This window comes from Miniopterus schreibersii, assembly GCF_964146895.1.
Source record: "Miniopterus schreibersii genome assembly, chromosome: 1".
Classification (NCBI taxonomy): Eukaryota; Metazoa; Chordata; class Mammalia; order Chiroptera; family Miniopteridae; genus Miniopterus; species Miniopterus schreibersii.
This window is the reverse complement of record NC_138101.1, coordinates 91,445,240-91,466,567: the sequence shown is the minus strand read 5'-3', so window position 1 is coordinate 91,466,567 and position 21,328 is coordinate 91,445,240. Positions and strand designations below refer to the sequence as shown.

The 21,328-nt window shown below is 40.2% G+C and overlaps 1 protein-coding gene and 1 pseudogene across 14 annotated transcripts in view; both read right to left on the bottom strand.

Moving 5' to 3' along the window:
• Positions 1-5,740: 5,740 nt before the first annotated feature.
• LOC308557149 (U6 snRNA-associated Sm-like protein LSm3 pseudogene) lies at positions 5,741-6,033 on the bottom strand (annotated as a pseudogene). The gene has a single exon. The product of its transcript is annotated as a U6 snRNA-associated Sm-like protein LSm3 pseudogene (transcript).
• An 11,076-nt stretch (positions 6,034-17,109) lies between these two features.
• MIA2 (MIA SH3 domain ER export factor 2) overlaps positions 17,110-21,328 on the bottom strand; it is a 77,078-nt gene continuing 72,859 nt past the window's right edge. For all 13 annotated transcript variants that reach the window (XM_081122834.1, XM_081122839.1, XM_081122840.1 and 10 more), the window contains 3 exons: positions 19,515-19,573; positions 18,618-18,837; positions 17,110-17,570 (listed from right to left, as the gene is read on the bottom strand). In XM_081122834.1, the coding sequence (XP_080978960.1) occupies positions 17,410-17,570; positions 18,618-18,837; positions 19,515-19,573 (440 nt within the window). In that variant the 3' untranslated portion in view covers positions 17,110-17,409. The remainder of the gene's footprint in view (positions 17,571-18,617; positions 18,838-19,514; positions 19,574-21,328) is intronic.

Here is a 21,328-nt window from a genome sequence, read left to right as displayed (position 1 = left end):
AAATAAAAATAAATGTAATGTAACTTTGATGTTGAGATTTGTTGTAATGTGAATTTATTTCAAATTCAAGTGACTTTTTTTCATTACAAGTATTTCAAAATCATGATGCTCTAATTTGTTTTCTCCCACACTTAACCATGCCACTAGCTTAGCTACCACAGAGAGCACACATCAGCCACCAACAGACAAGTGTCTGATTTATAAGGCAATTACAGGCCTGTGGGGCACCCTCCTATCACCTCCAGCTTCCAGTCCCCTCATCTGGGGCTTCACACACCTGGGCTTTCCTATCTTCTCTTAGGATATCCAGAACATACTTCTCTCACAGCTTCATAAACCCCGCCCCCTTGTTCATGATGGAGTGGAGCACTCTGCCTCTGGCAGGGGAGTAGCAAGTGCACACTGTCAGACCCAGCTTCACTCCAGCTGCTCTCCAAGAAGAGACTGAAAGCATCACAAAGCAACCAGCTAGGGCTCAACCAGCCACCCCAGAATTCAGGTAGCCTGGAGGCATATCACTGGTAAAACCTAACTAACTTGGCTTGCTGGTTGTGGAAAAAAAATGGAAGGTATATTGTGAATAAATTTTCAAGACACTTAAATCCTTTCTGAAAGATTAAAAAATTAGCGTTGGCCCAGCCGGGCATGGCTCAGTGGTTGAACATCAACCGAGGACCCAGGAGATCAGGGTTCGATTCCAGGTCAGGGCACATGCCTGGGTTGTGGGCTGCAGCCAATCATTGACTCTCTCATCATTGATGTTTCTGTTTCTCTCCCTCTCCCTTCCTCTCTCTGCAATCAATAAAGATATATTTAAAAAGAAAAAAAAACACGTTGGCCGATGTGGTTCGGTTGGAGCATGATCTCATGCACCAGAAGGTCGAGGGTTTGTGGCCCAGTTAGAGCATAAGCCTAGGTTGCGAGGCACCTACGGAGAACAAATCAATGTCTCTCTCTCATCGATGTTTCTCTCATCAATTTTTTTAATTTAAAAAATGAAAGATTAAAAAGTTAAGCAATGACAAGATGGCAGCATAGGTAACTGCGGTACCCGCCGCCTTTTACAACCACATCAAAATTACAACTAAAATACAGAAGCATCACTCAGAACCTCCTGAAATCTAGCTGAACACAAGTCTTACAACCTGGGAGCCGAAGAAGCAACGAGACCTATAGGAGGGGTGGAGGCGAGGGCCGATCAGGGCTGAATCTTGGAAATGCGGCCCTGGGGCCCACACCCACTGCAGTGGTTTAAAACCGGGAGGGATATCTTGGTGGCAGAGGTTTCCTAGAGGAGTGAGGGGTCCCAGCCCCACACCAGGCCCCCAGCCCTGGGCTCCAGGGCCAGGAAGAGAAGCCTTGACAACTTTGGGCTATAAAAACCAGCAAGGACTGTAGCTGAGGCTCGCAGAGGCTGTAGAAGTCCCAGGCTTTCCTCTGAAAGGGCACACACACAGACTCAATTAGACATGCTCCCTCTGAGCACCAGCACCGGGCAGCAGCTTGAAAGGAAGCTGGGACATTTGGGAAGGAACTAATATTCCTGAAATCGAGCGAGAGGTGGAGGGGCGGCTTTCTCCCAGACAGAAGAGCTGGCAGAGGCCCTTGCTCCTTTGGGGAGCCCTCCCTCCACAGAGCTGGCAGACAGGCACCATATTTGAATCTCCACCACCTGACTCACAACTTTGGCTCCGCCCCAGTGATTCCCGGAGGCCCCACCCCCCTCCCTACCTGTAAGCTCATCCAAGCCATTTCCAGTGCTGTTTCTATGTAAATGACCTCTATAGCTGCATGCTTAGGACTTTCCTAAAATCTCTCAAACAAGCAGCAGCGTGCCCCATACGGCTTGATAAGTAGCCCAGGCCTGGCACTCATGGCAGCCTGCATTGGTTCATAGCTTGGCCTCTCCTGAACACCTCCTAGCCCAGCACAAGTAGCAGCCAACTATGGTTTGCTGTGTAGCTCATGCTGGGTGGCCCTGGGCAAGGCACTGGCAGAGGCTGACTTTTCACCTCCCAGGAGGCCCCAGAGATAGTGCACCCAGTGGTCAGCTTTGTCCATGCTGGATTACAACCCTACCACATCCACAAGTGACACACTCAAGGGGCGCACTTGGTGAACACCAAAGCTCCAATGAAGTAAATCCTGCTCCATAGGAGTGTCTCCAGCACAGCAGCTCTTTGGCTGTAGTTGCAGCTGGTCCTCACAGCCGACTGGACTGGGGGTCAGTTCCTCCCACTGACGCCAACAGCAACCAAGGCTCAACTACAACACGACAGTGCACACAGCCCACACAGGGGAGCACCTAGAAGGCCCAGCTCAGGTGACTGGGGAGGCTGAGCCACTGGACCCTACAGAATACCTACTATACAAAGCCACTCTACAAATTCCAGGAGACATAGCAACTCTACATAATACATAGAAACAAACACCTGGAAGCAGCCAAAATGTGGAGGCAAAGAAACATGTCACAAAGGAAAGAACAGGAGAAATCTCCAGAAAAGGAACTAAATAAAATAGAACCAGGCAAGCTACTTGATACAGAGTTCAGAATTATGGTTATAAGGATGCTCAAGGATATTAGTAAGACTATTAAGAAAACAAGTGAGACCACCGATGACATAATAAAGTACCAATTTGAAATGAAGGCTACACGAACTGAAATGAAGAATAATTAACAAGGAATCAACAGTAAAGTAGAGGACGCTGAGAACCAAATCAGCAATCTGGAATATGAGGAAACAAAAAACACCCAACCAGAAGAGCAAAAAGAAAAAAGAATCCAGAAATATGAAGATATGTAAGGAGTCTCTGGGACAACTTCAAGCAGCCCAACATTCGTATTATTGGCATGCCAGAAGGAAAAGAGAGCGAGCAGAAATTGAAAACCTATTTGAAAAAATAATTACAGAAAACTTCCCCTACCTGGGGAAAGAAATCGACTTACAAGTCCAGGAAGTGAAGAGTCTCCCAAACAAGAGGAACTCAAAGATGCTCACAGCAAGACACATCATAATTAAAATGCCAAAGGTTAAAGACAAAGAGAGAATCTTAAAAGCAGCAAGAGAAAAGCAGTTAGTTACCTACAAGGGAGCACCCATACGACTGTCAGCTGATTTCTCAACAGAAACTTTGCAGGCCAGAAGGGAGTGGCAAGAAATATTCAAAGTGATGAAAAACATGGAACTACAACCAAGATTACTCTACCCAGCAAAGCTACCATTTAGAATTGAAGGGCAGATAAAGAGCTTCACAGATAAGAAAAGGCTAAAGGAGTTCATCACCACCAAACCAGCACTACATGAAATGTTGAAGGGTCTTCTTTAAGAAGCAGCTAATGAACAAGAGAATCTGACAAACTAAATAGATCCAGAGACATTGAAGCATACAACAGACGGTAATATTTCAGAGGGAAGAGGGAAAGGGGATGGAAGGTGGGAAGAGATTAACCAAAGTTATATGCATATATGCATAACCCATGGACACAGACAATAATGGGGTGAAAACCTGGGAAGGGGGTGGGAGCGAGGTGGAGGGGGTCAGTTGGGGGGGGGGAAATGAGACACCTGTAATACTTTCAACAATAAAGATAAAAGAAAACAAAAAACAAAGAAAAATTAAGCATTGAGGGCAAAATAATACCAAGTGTTGGCAAAGAGGAGGGAAACATTGACATTTGAAACTTGAATTGGTATATCCACTTTGGAGAGCAAAATGGCAATATCTTGTAAAGCTGAAAATGTCTGTGCCCTATAACCGAGCAATTTCACTTCTATATAATTCTCTCAACACTAAGTCTTTGATCACTTTTGCTCTCATGGTCCCTAAAAATCCTAAAAGAATTTTGAAAAACCATGTACTCCTTTATAATTTAAGTTAGAACATTGCCCAAAATCTTTTTCTTTTTTTCCGAAAAAGAAAACATTGAATTTAATTTAAATTTTAAAAAATCAGAAATGGCCCGCAGCCCCCCAGCTTCAGGTGTGGAGAGGCCAGTCCCTCCACAGAGGCCTGCAGCTCTCCTGTCCCCCAGCTGGTGGCCCCCCCTAGCCAAGGGAGCAGCCTGGAGCTGGGGCTGAGCCCCACGGGGGAGGACGGGGATGGCCTGAAGACTCAGGAGCAGCTGGTAACCAGTTGCACCTCCCCGCCACACACACCCTTGCCCGCTGGAGCTCACCAGGGCCCAGCTGAGGGCAGGAGGCAGCTTTCACTGAGCCCGTTGCGGTGCGGGGAGGCAGGGCCGGGTGCCTCCCCAACGGTGACCGCGCCGCCCCTGCCTGCTGAAGTGGGCTCTCCGCACTCCGCAGAGCTGGGCGAGTCGTTGTCTGCCTCTTCTGAGCAGGTGCCGCCACCGCCCCGTTCCCATGAGCGAGGCAGGGCCGAGCCTCCCGCTTCGCCCCCCCCCCCCACACGACGTGGGCCTGTGCCTGGTGTCGCCCTGCGAGGTCGAGCACCGCAAGGCCCACATCCCCTGGCAGCCCAATGGCCGCAGCGCCGGGTCCCAGGAGCGGGCAGCTCTGGGCGCTGAGGAGACGCCGCCTGCGCCTGCCGGCGAGCCTGCCCACGCTGTCCGACGCGGACCCCGCCTCCTGCCCTGGCACTGCACACTCAGATGGGACATGGAGGGCTTTAGGGTCCCCCGTCCCAACCCACTGCCCAACCCTCTCAAGGTCCCCCACCGCTACCCACCCCGCCCAGCATCTGCATGGTGGCCCCTGAGCTGCTGCCCCCGAACAGGCCCGGCTGACAGAGCCTCAGCCGTACCCCGAAGTCCCTGTCTCGCCCCACCGCCAGCACAGCCACCCCCAAACCCACTTCAGTGATTGCTGCCAAGGCCAAGGGGCTGGCTGGTAGGGACCGGGCCAGTCGGCCACTCAGCACCCGGAGCGAGCCCAGTGACAAGGGAAGTCGGGCACCCCTGTCCAGAAAGTCCTCAGTCCCTAAGCCGGCCACTCGGGCCCATCTGGGTCAGCCAGCGGCCGGCCAGGCGGGTTGGAGGCCTCCCCGGGCTCCCGTGCACCTCGCCCTGGCTCCCCGCGCAGCGGGGCAGCGTGCGCCCCGGAGAGGAGCTCCGTCGGCGGGCGCGCACTCTCACCAGCCGCAGGCGCAGCGCAAGGAAGAGGTGCGCGGGCGGTCCCGGACGCGCTGCTGGCCCGCAAGCAGCGGTGGGGTCGTGACCTACAGGTGACCCTGATCCCCACCTTCCACTCAGTGGCCACGCATGAGTGGCATGAGGAGGCGCATGCCCGGCACCAGGCGCTGGGCATCACGGTGCTGGGCCGTAACAGCACAGTGTCCACGCAGGACGAGGCCGTCCCCGCTTGCAAGGTGGAGTTCTAGTCCTGCCCCACCCCTATCCCCACTCCACCCCTCAGCCCAAATCTTTCACTGTCCTGAGATCACTGCATCAGAAATAAACCAAATGCCCCACTCCACTGTAAAAAAAAAAAAAAAAAAAATCAGAAATGGTCTGAAAAAAAATCAATGGAACAAATCAACTCCTAAAAAAAGAGAGCTGCATCGTGGCGATCACATTTATCGGAAGGATTGGAGAAAAATAAAAATTCCATTTTTAAGAATTTTTTAGTTATGTTCAAATCAACTCATTTCAGGAGTGGAAGAATCCTTAGTCACTTCTTAATATCAAAATTTACACAGGTTTCTCTTTTGAATATCTTCTACATTTAAAGACGCAATCATATAAAGTCTCCTAATTTCCACACAGGATAAATTCTTTGTTTCAGCCAAGTCTCAATGGAGGGACAACTAGCACAACACCATCTCCCAGACAAAAAGCATTGGAATACTGTGTGTTGTTGATTTATATATCTCTTCACATGTTTCTTCATCAATTTCTATAGTCACAGTTTCTTCCACATCTCCCAATATCATATTTAAATTTTGATCATAAGCATGTAATCTACCTCGAAGCTCTCTGTCATTTCTCATTTTCAGATAAATTCACTCATTCAGGCTGAGCCTGGTAAGACCCAGGGGCTGTTTTACAGTGTTGGTAGTTTGTTGCTGGTCCATGTCGACCGCTGTGTTTCAAACCCTGTGCTGGCCAAAATCTTAACACAATAATAACAGTTTAAAATGAACTGTAAATATCACTTTTTAAAATGTATATAGCCCGGCCGAGCGTGGCTCAGCGGTTGAGCATTGACCTAGGATCCAGATCGGGGTTCGATTCCCGGTCAGGGCACATGCCCGGGTTGCGGGCTAGGCAGCCGATCAATGACTAATCATTGATGTTTCTCTCTTTCTCTCTCCTCCTCCTCCTTTCCTCTCCCTGAAATTAATAAAGATATGTTTTTTAAAGATAAAAAATAAAAAAATTTTTTTAAATGTATATGACTGAATCTAAATGCCATAGTAATTCAGTACCTCCAACCTTCCATTCACTTAAAAAATGCAATAAACTCGACCATTTGAAAATTTTACATCATTCATTTTCCTCCTTAAACTCATATACTATGTCAGTTATCATTTTATTGCCTCACTTCTGAAAGCACCCTTCAATATATGCTCTCCAATAATGGAACTCCTTTAAGTAGTGCACCTTCAAATCTAGCACAGCCTGGCTGGGCGTGGCTCAGCGGTTGAGCGCCGACCTAGGATCCAGGTGATCCGGGTTCGATTCCCGGTCAGGGCACATGCCCAGGTTGTGGGCTCGATCAATGACTTTCTCATCATTGATGTTTCTATCTCTGTCTCTCCCTCTCGTTTCCTCTCTCTGAAAGCAATAAAGATATATTTTAATAAATAAATAAATAAAGTTAGCACAATGTTTTCTATGTAAGAGGCATGTAGGACATGGTTCTCATATTTTTAAAATATTTGTAATTTAAAATGTCAGTATGATATAAGTTACCAATAAATGCATATTTATGGACAGACTTGTTCATGATCATGGCTGAGTCTAAAATGTGACCAAGGCAGGAGGACAGAATATTGCCTTCCACTCACAGAAGAGTACATCATAGGAAACAGAAAGAGGCTCAAAGATCTACTTACTGAGAGTTTAAAGACTAGTTTAATTGTAAGTAGGGAAGTTCTAAACAATTTTTTTTATTGATTGAGCTTAGAGAGAGAAGGGAGAGAGAAACACTGATTTGTTGTTCCACTTATTTACGCATTCGTTGGTTGATTCTTGTATGTGCCCTGATCAGGGATTGAACCGGAAACCAAGGCTCTAACCAAGTGAGCTACCTGCCCAGGGCCTAAATAATTTTTAATAGATCATTGCAGTTGACTCTAAATACATTTCAATTTAAAGCACTATTGTCATTAGAGTAATAATTCAATATGAACATTATATAAAACAACCTCAGCTATTTTGAGTGTAGTCAAGTATCCAGAAGGAAGTATAAAAGATTTGTGGGCTACTAAGACTCCAAATAGCCACAGCAATCTTAAGAACAACAAAGTTGGAGGTATCATGCTGCCTGATATCGAGCTATACTACAAGGCTATTGTAATCAAAACAGCATGGGACTGGCATAAAAACAGACATATAAATCAACTAAACAGAATAGACATAGAAAGAAACACATAGATCAACTAAACAGAATTTTCTCAATTTGTTGGGTACATTAAACATAGATAATGTTTATAAAGGACCTAAAATACATGTATTTCAAGCACTTGAAAATGTCTAACAACATATCATCCTAGGTAAGTAGAGTTCTTAGCTTCCAGAAATAATTATAGTGACAAGGTATTCTAATTTTACAGTCATCTTGCCTGTCTCTCTCAATAGGTAGGTTAACCATATACCAACTGTATAATTTTATTAAAAATTGGAGTGAAACTATACATATACGTTATGTAGTGCATTTATATTTTCAACATGTTTCCACATACTTTTATGTGTTACACATAAATTCATATACCTACACAATCATTCTGTTGCTTTGTGATTCAATAAAATTGGTCACACACACAGAAATATACCAAGGGCAGTTAATGCAATTCAAGAAATGAAGCAAGGATACTGATACATGGAGAGTATCTATACATTAGAAAAACTAAGTTGAAAAACTATTATTTGCCTAATAATAGTATAGTTGTAGTATTTAAGAGTGGCAGTATAGAGGTCATATAATATAGGGGTCCTAGTTTAACTATTTTCAGAAAATTTTATGTAAGTGAATATTTCTTGATTAAAGTCATTCTTTTAAACACCAAACCCTTCTTTTAACCATCTGTGTGAAAATATTTAACTGTATTAAATGTTCAATTTTTCACACAGGTATTTTGAAGATAATGTATTTTCCTACTGATACAGGGTTACTACAAATATTTCTAGATACAGGGTGTCACAAAAAAAGTATACACACTTTGACAATAAAGTCAGTGTTTTATTAACACGCAGTTCTTCAAAATTTAAAAGAATCTACAGAAATGAATAATTTTTTTGTCAATGCCTGTTTTCAAACTGATGACCAATCTGGTCCAGGCCTCTCTGATAACACAAAGCAATGGAGTCACAAATATGAAGAATTATTTTGTTTGGTATTTGTGGGCCCTCAATTCATCAACTGTTGGTTTTGTACTGTAAACTTTTATGTATCCCCACAAGAAAAAAGTCTAGTGGGTCTTTAGGATAAGTTTTCTTTGTTCAAAGCTTAGTCTGGTTTCACCCATTATTTCAAATCAGTTAAACCTGAAAAGGAGCAAAAATTAAGTGATTTATCAGCAGTTAAAGTGTGTATACTTTTGGGGAGGATACCCTATATTTCAGTTTTGTTTATAGGAATGTTTAAGTCTGTTTCAAGTTTCAAAATAAATGGCTTAAGATTAGCTATGTTCTCTTTTCAAGTTTGTAAACTTCTGTGCCTTTCACAATCACTCCTATTCTCTACATCCAATCTACTGTAGATTGAGAAATCAGACAAACAGGCTTATTAAAATTATGCTGAAAGAGTGAGTTAAAAGGAAATGGCTCTTCTGAATGCGACATCTTTAAGTATTAGCGCAGGGAATAATCTGGCCCCACGTCTTTTTTTTTTTTAATTTTTCAATTACAGTTTACATTCAATATTATTTTGTGTTAGTTTCAGGTGTGCAGCATAGTGGTTGGACAATGTTCCCCCAGTATTTCCAGTACCCACCTGACACCACACACAGTTATTACAATATTATTGACTATATTCCCTATGCTGTACTTTGCATCCTGGTGACTATTCTGTAACTACCAATTTATAGTTTTAATCCCTCACCTTTTCCACTCATCCCCCATCTCCCATCTGGCAACCATCAGTCTGTTCTCTGTGTCTATAGTCTGTTTCTATTTTGTCTTGTTCTTTAGATTCCACATATAAGTGAAATTATATGGTATTTGTCTTTCTCTGACTTATTTTACTTAGCATGATACCTTTTTCCCTCCTTTGTCATATATTAATTGACCAGCTAGGTGTGGGTTTATTTCTGGGCTCTCTATCCTGTTTAGTTGATCTATGTGTCTGTTTTTATGCCAGTACCATGTCAATTACCTTGTCAATGTAATTATTTCTCAAAGCTAGGAACTCTACTTACCTGGGATATGTTGTTAGACATTTTCAAGTGACTGAAATATATATATTTTTGGTCCTTTGTAAACATTATCTATGTTTATGTACCCAGCAAATTGAGAAAAATTTGAAAAGGCTAGTTGATCAAGATGCAGTTTTGTTAATCCATTATTAGTTGACAGGCTTGATCATGTTTTCCACTAAATAAAATCAACGGACTGTTTTGGCATTTTGTTATTCAAAGGACCATCAAATTAATAGACCCAAATAGTTGAAACCTAGGTAGTTACCTATCTCCTTTCACCAATATAAGGAAATTAAATTCTCTTTTGATCATAGTGGATACTTTGATAATACTTCCTATTATACTAATAATTTCATTAAAATATCAAGTAGATAGTTAAGTGAGACTTTAAGATTTCTTTACATAGATTTAAAGACTAAAATAAAACATATACTCTGAAAGCAAACTATTTCAAAATAGAAAGGTAACAAATATTTATTAATTTAATAATTTATCAAAAATCAAAAAGGACTTGAGCCTGGCCATTGTCGCTTTGTAGTTTAGCATCAACCCATGAACTAGGAGATCACGGTTTGATTCCCAGTTAACGCACATGCCCAGGGTTGCCGGCTTGATCCCCAGTAGGGGCACCGGCGTGCAGGAGGCAGCTGATTGATGATTCTCTCTCATCATTGATGTTTCTATCTCTCTCCCTCTCCATTTCTCTCTCTGAAATCAATAAAAACTTTTTTTGGGGGTAAAAAACAGAACATAAGTTCACAGAAAATAAGAATTATCTTTGGTTGAAATAAACATAATTCAAAATAACAAGTTCCAACAAAGAAATGGTAACAATTTTAAAGCACTTTATATAATTTGCAAACAAAGGGGAGTCAGTATAATTAGGGTTTAATAAGAAAACATCCCAAAATTTGGAAAAAAGTGAACATAGAGGGACTGTACCTCAATATAATAAAGGCCATATAAGAAAAGTCCACAGCTAATACTGAATAGTGAAAAGCTGAAAGCTTTTCCTTTACGATCAGGAACATGAAAATGGTGCCAATTCTCACCACTTCTATTCTACATAGTATTGGAAGTCCTGGCCAAAGCAATTGGGCCTCTGAAAAAAGAAAGAAAAGGCATCCAAATCACAAAGAGGAAGAACACTGTGTTTGCACATGACATATTTTACAGATGGTTCTTGACTTAAGATGGGGTTATGTCCTGATAAATTCCATCCTAAGTTGAAAGTATTCTAGAGTAAAAAACGCATTTAATACACCTACTCTATCAAATAGCATAGCTTAGCCTACCCTGCATTAAATGTGCTCAGAACACTAATATTATTTAGCCTACAGCTGGGCAATTATCTTGAGTTCCATCTCAAGTGTAATTGCCTTCCTCTTCTAAGCAGAAGCAGGAGACACAGTTGGGTGTTTTGTAGACATGATGGGATGCAAAAACACAAAACACAATATCCAAAAAACACTGGCAACACAGTACACTGTACATTACTGACTGTTTATCCTCGTGATCATGTGGCTGAATGGGAGCTGTGGCTGAATGGGAATTGTGGCTCACTGCCACAGGAGAGTAAGGTAACGCATATCACTTGCCCAAGAAAAGATTTTAAAAAATCAAAATTCAAAGCACAGTTTCTATTGAATGCATATCACTTTCGCACCATCGTAAAGTCAAAAAAATCTTAAATTGGGGGAATCTGTACATACAGTCATGCATAGCTTAAAGACGGTGATACATTCTGAAAAGTACATTGTTAGGCAATTTCGTTATTGTGCAAACATTGTAGAATGTAGTTACACAAACCTAGGTGGTGCTTCTACACAACTGGCAGTGCAGTCGGTTCCTTTCCACCAGCATCACTACAGACACATAAGTAATGCATCACTGTGGTGTTAGGATGGCTATGACATCACTAGGTGATAGAAATTTTTCAGCTCCATTATAATCTTGAGACTACCGTCCGGCACTGACAAAAATGTCGTTATGTGGTGCACAACTATAGTAAACCCTAGAGACTGCGCCACAGAACTGTTAGAACCAAGAAATGAATTCGACAAAGTTGCAGATACAAAATTAATATACAAAAATCAGTTGCATTTATAAACACTAACAACAATCTATCCAAAAAGGACATTTAAAAAAGCCATTCCAGCCCGGCCGGGAGTGGCTCAGCGGTTGAGCATCGACCTGGGATCCAAGCGTTCGGGGTTCGATTCCCGGTCAGGGCACATGCCTGGGTTGCGGGCTCGATCAATGACTCTCTCATCATTGATGTTTCTATCTCTGTCTCTCCCTCTCCTTTCCTCTCTCTGAAGTCAATAAAGATATATTTAAAAAAGAAAAAAGCAATTCCATTTACAATAGCATCAAATAGAATAAAATACTTAGAAATAAATTTAACTGAGGTGAAAGATCTGTACACTGAAAATTACAAGAAATCAATGAAAGAATATGTGGAACCTAAAGAACTTAATAAACTGATGAACAGAATAGATTCAATGACATTGAAGCATAGATGAGACTGACGAATGTCAGAGGGATGGAGGAGGGCGGGTGGGCGGAAGGGGAGAGAGTAACCAAAAAATTTATACACATATATGCACAACCCAAGGTCACGGACAAGGGTGTGGAGAGGGACTGGGAAGGGGGTGGGACAGGATGGAATGGGTCAATAGGGAGAAAAAGGGGTATCTATAATATTTTAAATGAAAATAAAAAATTAAAAAATCAATGAAAGAAATTGAAGAAGACAACAGTCCCACAGGGCACTGGTTTGGAAATGGAACTTTATCCCAAACCACAAGAGTAAAAGCCATCCTCAGGAATTTTTCTGGACTTTTTGAAATAATGGCTCTTTCCCCTCCTAAGATTATAAACACTAAATACCATGTAAGTCTGCAAATGCTGCAACTACATGAAGAGATAATATACCTGAGAATGAAACTAACAGAGAAGAGAAGAGCTAAGACATTAGAAGAGAAAGACCATGTTTTGATGATATAATTAACTGTGAAACCCTGAAATCCTGTTACCCAAACCAATATTATTCCATGTATTTTTCTCAAACTAGTTTGAGCTGCATTTTTGTCTTACAAGCAAGAAACCTAATACGATATAATAAACTTAACTGCTTTTTATGTACAAGAGCTCTCATATACCACCAAAAACCCCACCATCTCTTTTGTAGCACTCATATCAAATTCTGTCAAAGTAGCTGCTACCATGAAAGAAAAAGGAGGCTTCGTTTGCAAAGGCTATAAGGCTAGAAGATGCTTTTCTAAATAGATTCATGGTGAAACCTGAATCACATCTGCAGAAGCTGACTAAAAATTACCAACCATACTCATAAAATAATTTCATAGCATCTAAGCATGTCTGCAAATTGTCTGGTTTGTCTGGCTTTAAAAAAAAAAAAAAAAAAGTCTATTTTTTTTTCCAACCTGGTTCCAAAGAATGTGATCTCCTTTCCTCTTAACAAACCTCTCTTCTCTGCTCCAAATTCTGGCCCCAGGATATATTTTAGGTATATATCCCTAAAAAAAAAATCATCCTAAACCCAGGGGGAGAAAAGTATATGGAGAGATATTATACTATCATATATAATTCTTTAAAAATTTAAAAAATAAAAGCAGCTTAGGTGTTCAGCAAGAAAAGGATAGTCAAGTAAACCAAAATCACAAAAGGGCAAGTTATACAATCATTAAAAATGAAGTCTGGCTGGCTCAGGCTCTGCGCCAGATGCTCCTGCACATCCCCTAAAGGTCCCTCCAGCATCATATCCTCTGCATGGTGCTAGCCCCAGTGTTTCTATGGCAACCTTAATGATTTTTTATTTGCTTTTTTGTTTTTCAATTACAGTTGACATTCAATATTACTTTGCAACCTTAATGATTATTAAGGAACACTGTCAGTTTTAAGGACATAGGTTCAAATGAAGATCTGATTTAGAAGGAAGGGATTAGAACAGGATGTAGCAAAGCTGTTAATAGTGAAAACATTTTTGGATGGAAATCACACACTGTTAAATAGAATACCAACTTTGTTTCCTTTGGAGAGAAATAAAAGTTTTAAGTTTGTTTTTATTTTTATTTTTACCTAATTACCTAAATGCAAATACCAATGGCTGAAGTCTGTATAAGGGGCACAGGGTATGATATGTTGTTCTTTTTATCAGCTATTTGCATTTAAAGTGAAAACTGTAAATGTTAGAAATAAGTAATTTCTAAAAATCAAAATTAAAAAATGAAGTTTACAAAGACTACATAAAAATTATATTAGGAGATTAAGAATATGAAATTATAGACACATAATTACAATACAAAAGATAGTTGAAGAATAAAAGGTTTGAAGGAAGTACATAAAATGCAAAAAGTGTTTTGTTTGAGCAATGACTCTGGATGACTCTTCTGCTTTTGACCATATTCTAACTTTTCTTATCAGACCATGCATTACACTCTGATCTAAAAAATTTTAAGATCGAAGTGAAGGGAAAGCTGTCCCATCAGGACCAAGAAGTATTCTTTCTTGAAATGTCCAAGCCTTTTGCATATCAGCCCAAAATAATGCTCAGTGCAATACCCTGCACTTTGACATGTCCCTTTAGCCATCCCTTCAGATGGTGGTAACAGCAGCAATAATAGAAAACTTAATCTTCAAGATGGCACAGTAAACACATGCATTTACCACCTGCCCCTCGAGGCCCCATTGAAATAAACACAAAGAGGCCAGAGAAATAAGCCCTGTAACACTAAAAAAGAATAAAAGAGGTCACCAACAAAAGAGGTTTCAAAATTTTATAAGGGACATAAGGAGCAGACGGGATCAGGCTGAAGCACAAAACGGGTAGAACTGCCGCCTGGAACCTGTTACAAGGGGCTGGGGGTCAGTCCGCCTGAGAGAACCTGAAGCTGGGCTGAGAGCCAGCTGGTATACCACGTGTAGAGCTGGTGTAAGAGGTAAACGAGGGCCCGGCCGGGCGTGGCTCAGCGGTTGAGCGTCAACCTAGGATCCAGGCGAATCGGGGTTCGATTCCCAGTCAGGGCACATGCCCGGGTTAGGGGCTCAATCAATGACTCATCATTGATGTTTCTGTCTCTCTCTCCCTCTCCTTTCCTCTCTCTGAAATCAATAAAAACATATTTAAAAAAAAAAAAAAAAAAGAGGTGAACTAGGGAGCTCACTTGAAGCTCTGCCTACCAGAATAGCTAACACTTGGTGCCTCCACTCCCCTGCCACAACCCCAAACATGACGCAGTGAGCCAGGATGTGCCTCCAGCTCAAATACTGAATAGATATTCCCTAAAGAAATCAAACGGTTTGGAACAGGCAAAAGCTAGAGTGAAGCGTGTCCTAGAACTGAAGCCCTTCTCATTCTGGTATCTGGAGGGCTTATAGCCAGTCAACCAGCTGCTCCCTATGGGCCATCCTAAAGCCAAGCCTGTAAGTCACAGATCCCCCGTCTCCACCCCCGCCCCCCACCTACCCACAAACAAAGATTTCCCAGTCTGGATCCTCACACAAGAAAGAGATCTAACAGGAAAACTGTCTTTCTTACATAGAAAAAGGTATAAACTAGACTATATGATTTGGTCTGATAGTGAATAATATTTAAATATGGTAATGACGTAAAAGCTATTCAATGATTTTCAAATTTTAGGTCAACTATGGACTAAGTGTAGAAGAGAGATTATGCTTGTAGGCATAATATAATTATTAGCAGCTTAGAAAACATAAATGTATAGCTAGGAGAAACTAGGATTTTGGCCAAGGTATGGAAAGAGAGGAGGCAGAATAAAGGGAAGGAGCACTAATTGAGGTTTAAATATATTAAAATTACAAAGGTAACAACAGAAAACTTTAATTTGGATAAATATCAACCATGAAAAGGAAAGAAAAATGGGGATGGACACAGTATAGGTGGGTTAAGTCCTAATTTTCCATCTTAAGGAATTAATACACAAACTGATCAATTTAATAAATCAAGTTGATACATCAGAGATTAGAGGTGTAAGTATATATTCTAAAATTCTAAAATCACCAGAATAGGAAAAAGAGTTAAATGAGAAACTAGCCAGGAAGTATAACTGGGGATCAGGAGCAAATGGGGAAAATGCTGTTCACCCTAAAATGCTATTCTCTGACATACTCCCGAGTGGTTACGTTACTTTAATGAAAATACATTTTAAAGCTAAATATGTACATTTATTCAGGAACCCCAAAGTATTTTACACTACTCATCCCATATCAAGTCCTCCTGTCTTCCACCGTGCTTCCATCCACCTTCTCCCTGCCTCCTCTCTGGCTTCTGGCTTCGCTTCCTCAGTTTACCACCTCTCTCTCTACTGTCTCATTTGCCTTCTCCTCTTCTCCTCTTCTGCCTTAAGCCAAGACAGGTCTCCCCTACCCCAGAACAACAACAAAATTTCACTCGATTGGAATGGTCTGCATCATTCCTTTTCTGTTGCTCTTCTTCTTTTCACTTTCCCACTTTAAAAAAGTAGCCTTTATTTCCCCCTGAAATCTGGCTTTTAAATACCAAATGTAACGATACTTTTACAGTCCTCATTCTACTTAATATTTTATTCAGGCATTTCACGTGGAGCCTTTCTTTTTCCCCTGTTTTCTAAGGCAGGATGAGAATGGAGAGGGAGTGGAAGTACCTCACAAGAACACTGTTCCAAAGAACATCTGAGGAAATGCTGGCATAAAGTGTTTCAATTACAAATGCACCATTGCTTCATTCAAGAATATTTAATCCCTGCCTTTTGGCACTGGGGGAAAAAATCCAAGTAAACAACTGGAAACAATCAACCTCTCAACATAAGTATTGTAATATTTATCAGCCTTTCATAACCATATTAATGTGCAAGAAGACTAATAGAATACAAACCTGAGTTAGGGAAACGTTCCCAAGATAATTGAGTCCAAAGCTCAAAATGATGACACACTGCCTCAACATAGTTATCCTATAGTGAATCTCAACATTCCCCACTAAAAACAGTAAATATCTTACAAATGAAGAGAAAAATAAGAAATAAGAAAACCAATGAAATTTACCATTAGACAACATCCTGATTTTCTTTAAAATGTAATAAATTTTGACTTTTAAAAATACATTAATTTGTTGCATCAGGTCATTCACATCTACTTGCAAGAAATAGGGTACTTTTTTGGTAAGATAACTGAATGGCTACTGCCTAGTGAATGGGAAAGACCCATATAAAGCATTAGTTGTGAGCCTCAAAGCTACTGGGAGAAATAAAGAAAAACTAACTAATGTAACCATAGTTATGAAAAAACTAGCTGACTTTATTATTATCAATGTCAAACAAGTCTTTAAATCAATTAAAATTTATTTAATTAAGCATAAGTTACTTTCACATTTGTCTTTAACCATTGTAATACAGTTCTTGGCATAAAGACATAGCCTTTGGAGTTTAAAACATCCCCAACTGCAAGATTACATACAGGAAACTCCCATTATGTGGTACTGGATTCTTTATTCAAATTAAAATAATTATACTATGTAGAATAAAATAAAATGGAAATAATTTACTCATAAAATTCATATTTAAATCATCTTTATTTACAAAATACTATCCTGAGAATGTAATTCCATTAAGCTCCAATTTGAGCATAAGTATAGTCACTTAAGTAACGGCCGTTACTTAAACTGAAAATAAGAGAAGTCAAAATTACTTTTGATACAGATCATGTATCATAAAAATGTACACTTGAAACCTATATAATCTTATGTCATCCCAATTGGTTCAATTAAAAAAATAAAATAAAATAAAAAAAGAAAAATAATTACTTTTGAAGACAGACCAAAAATATTGTCAAGTTTCTTGTGGTTCTGGGTGTTCATTCAGTAGTAGGCTCATTTGAAGGCGGAGTCAACCCTGCCGGGACCTCACTTCTACTTTCAGGATGTGAGGGTGGGGGAGGGGGTGGGGGTGGGGGGAAAAATCCAGCTCTTGGGGGAAGATAATGAGGAAAAGCTCTCGGTGAGTAGACATTTCTCACTGTTCAAAGAGATTAATAAAGACATTTTTTTAACTTTAAGCACCTGTACTGCAGCCCTAATAAATCATTAGATTATAACTTCCAATCTTTACATTCAAAAATCGATACCAGAATAATTACTTGATTTAACAAATAAATTTTTACAACATTGAGAAAAACATGCTCTCTTCAACTACATGATTAAAGGGAGTATTGTAAATTTTAGAGCCAATTTTGTCTTATGAAAATCTAACATCCTAACACTTTTAAAAAAGAATTATTTCAAACTCTACAAACTTATTTTAAAAGTTTCCATGTAATACAATTTTCACTAGACTCAAAATTCAGACCAGTAATTCCCAGTTCCAATTTGATATTATCCTAAAACCTTTACAGTTATATCAAAGACTGCCTTAAAATTCCCCAAACAAAATTCATTTTAATTCACATCTTAAAATACAGGAGGAATGAGGGAAGGAATGACCAAACCAGGCAATTAATAGGCTACTGCCTGGTGTTTGGTAATCATGTATTTATTCTATAGAAAACGACATTTCTAAACGACAATGTATAGATATGAAAGCAATAAATTATTCCATTTTTCTGATGTGAGGCTGTGAAAGAATTTCGATAAACTCAGCAATGAGTCCAAACACATTCTAGGTTTTAAATAAGTAAGACTGAATGAGAACTACTTAAGAAAACGACTTTAAAAAAATACATTAGCCAGTAATTTTAAAGCTAAAATATAAAATGTAATTATTTTTACTAATTGGCATAGTAACTAGTTTCTATCAAATAAGATACAAATAATTTCAGTCTTAACATAAGACTGCTGCAAAAAGCCAATGATTTTCTTGACAAGTGAAATACAGAAATAATTCCACAGTACTGAGATGAATCAAGTTGAAACCTCATTACAGTCTACTGATGGTTGAAAAGTAACAATATACTCACAGAATGTGAGAAAAGTTTTCCTCCACTGTATTACTACATGAATAGAAAGTAGACTTACTATATCTTGTTTACTCTATAAAACACATATTAAATTTTTTAAAAAGGCATACTTGCAAATGGAGGAGGTGGTGGACCAGGAAAGTCCCCTGGAGGAAAATAATCCCGGGGAGGTCCGTACATGCTTCCCGGAGGTGGAGGAAAAGGAGGACCTCTTCTCATGTACGGGCCCCTTGCATCCATTGGAAACAATGGACCTCTGATTGGAGGAACGAAGCCAGGGCCAGTTGCTTCACTTTTGGTGGGGAGAGATGCATCAGGCACATTTAAATTCTATAAGAAATTGACATATGGCAGTCACTAAAATTAAGAGCAAAATTTTTAATCGTTTTCCTGAAAATCTTAGGCTTAAAAAGCCTAAGGCACCTAGGCAGCTAGGCAGAAAGCAGTCGTGATAGTTTTAAAAGGCTCCAGAGAAAGAGTCAGTTTTCTGCCAGATGGATTTTTGCCATCACAAATATTTTATTAACAGAAACCAGCTTAGACCAACAAAGTAATATTCTGACTGAAAACAGAATAACAGACCAAGAATACAAAAATATACATTCTTTTATCAAGCATATACTGAAAAAAGATACATGTTTATCTTTTCAACATAAGATAAGGTGACCAAAACTAAAATTGTAAACACAGTAACAAAAATATACTTTAAAACATTCAAATAAAAATCCAAGAGGGAAAATCCAAATTCTTTGTATAATTATAGTAAAATAACTCAAGCCTCTAGTTTGTAGACACGTTACAGTCTTTAAGTTATATTTTATCACCATTAGGTACGTTCCAGAAAAAAACAGCTATAATATTAAAGGAAGTATGTATATTTGTCAAAATGAAAGAAACAGCTTTATATTAAAATAAATAAATAGGTTGCTAGCTAAATTTCTATTCTAGTAAACCAAGAGATTAGAAGGCTCCTGAATAATAGATAAAATTCCACTTTCAATACTTACACCAAGATCGTCTTTGCTATCATTTCCACTGGATTCCATTTCTGGAGACTTTGGTCCATCTAGACATAAAAGTTAAACTATGAAAAATACATGGCTTATCACCCCATTCCTCGAATAGCTCCAAATAACAAAGGACATTGAAACTTTCCCACTTCCCTAGTCAGCACATAAACCAGCCTGACACCAGCACCTGTATTAGGGCCACAGAGCAGCTTGAGGTCCCTGGGAATGTTGGTAGACTCAACATTCTGCACAGGGACGTGGCAGCTTGTCCCCAGGCAATCCTGCTGCTAGCAGCATCCTGAGGAGACTTCCAGGAAGCAGCATTCCTATCCCTCCTTTCTTTTCTCCCTTCCTTCCTTCATTTTTCTCCCACCTTCCTTCCCTTTCTTACCTCCCTCTCTTTCCTTTGCTCCTTTTCCTCCCTCTCATCCTTCCTTATTCTTCCATCAAGAAGAACAAACTAGCATTTGAATTTAGCCACTATTTCTAAATAAATGTTCCTGAACTTTGTTATCAAGAACTGTTCAGTCTCTGAGAACATTCCAGCCCTAGATTAATCCAACTCTCTGCTTCCGCTCTTCTTACACCTGAGCCACTTAGCACTTCTGGGGGTAAAATAAACCACAAAGCTGTGTGGACTGGCACCACTCCAGGCTGACAGATCTCCAGCCATACTTCCAGCTGCCTCCTGCCAAGTCTTCCTTCTGTGACTATCTAAGCCAGTTTTCTCCTCAGCAATTTCAAACCTCCATTCTCCCTAACCTACTAAACCAGTCACTTAGAAACTCCCTTAACTTTCATAATCAAATATATAAATATACCAGCAACTATATTCCTATGATCCTTCCTCCTATTATCATAGAAAAAGATCCTTCTAAACAATCTATAACCCTGATCCTGTGCTCAGAATCCTTCCCCTCCAGCTTCCTCAGGGATTTTCCTCTCTCTGTTGCTCCACTTCTCCCGTTTTGCAAGTCACTCCCGACTATTAGGTAAAAGTGAGACAGAAAAAGAGAATCCTCCTACAGCTAGCTACCTCTTACCTCTCCCCTTAACAATCAAGAACTATTCTATACATATTGTTTGGAATTCCTCCCATTTTTTTCTCCTTTTACTGGAATCTATTTGCAACATCAACTGTTCTACTGAAATTGTTTTCCCCAAGATCAAAAAGTCTTTTTTTGCTAAATTAAAATAAACACTTTTAGTCCTTATGTTATTTCTCACATTGTTGACTACTCCCTCCCTCTTTAAATCCTCTGGGCCTTTAATTTCTGTGCTGTCACTCTTCCTTCTCTCCATCTCTTCTTTCCAGCTGCTGCTCTTCAGTCTCTCTGGCGGGATCCACTACCTCTGACCATCCTTACATGGTGATCTCCTCAGAGTTCCACCTTCGGCCCCGTTCTCTGATTCTCTCCTTGAGAAATCCCCTCTACTGCTACAGCTTTAATTTGATGTATACTACTAATGGCTTCCAGGTGTGTAATTCTGATCTAGATATTTCCCCTAGGACTTGAGAAAGCTTGAACTGCCAATTTGAATATCCATACAGGTGTATCACAGGTGCTGCTAATTGTAACTTCAAAATGTAACTTACAATCTTTCTTGTCAAATTTCCTGCTGCTCCTTGTCCCTCGTATGAGAACAATGAATGGCCCAGGTGCCACGCCCAGGAACCTGGGCATCCGCCAGGATTTCTTCTCCCTCACTCCCGCATGTCTTCAATCCTAAATCCTCCCAATTCTATTTTCTCTCTGTTTCCATTTACCTATCCCCTCTGCTAAATCACCACCATCACTCATGTAGATTCC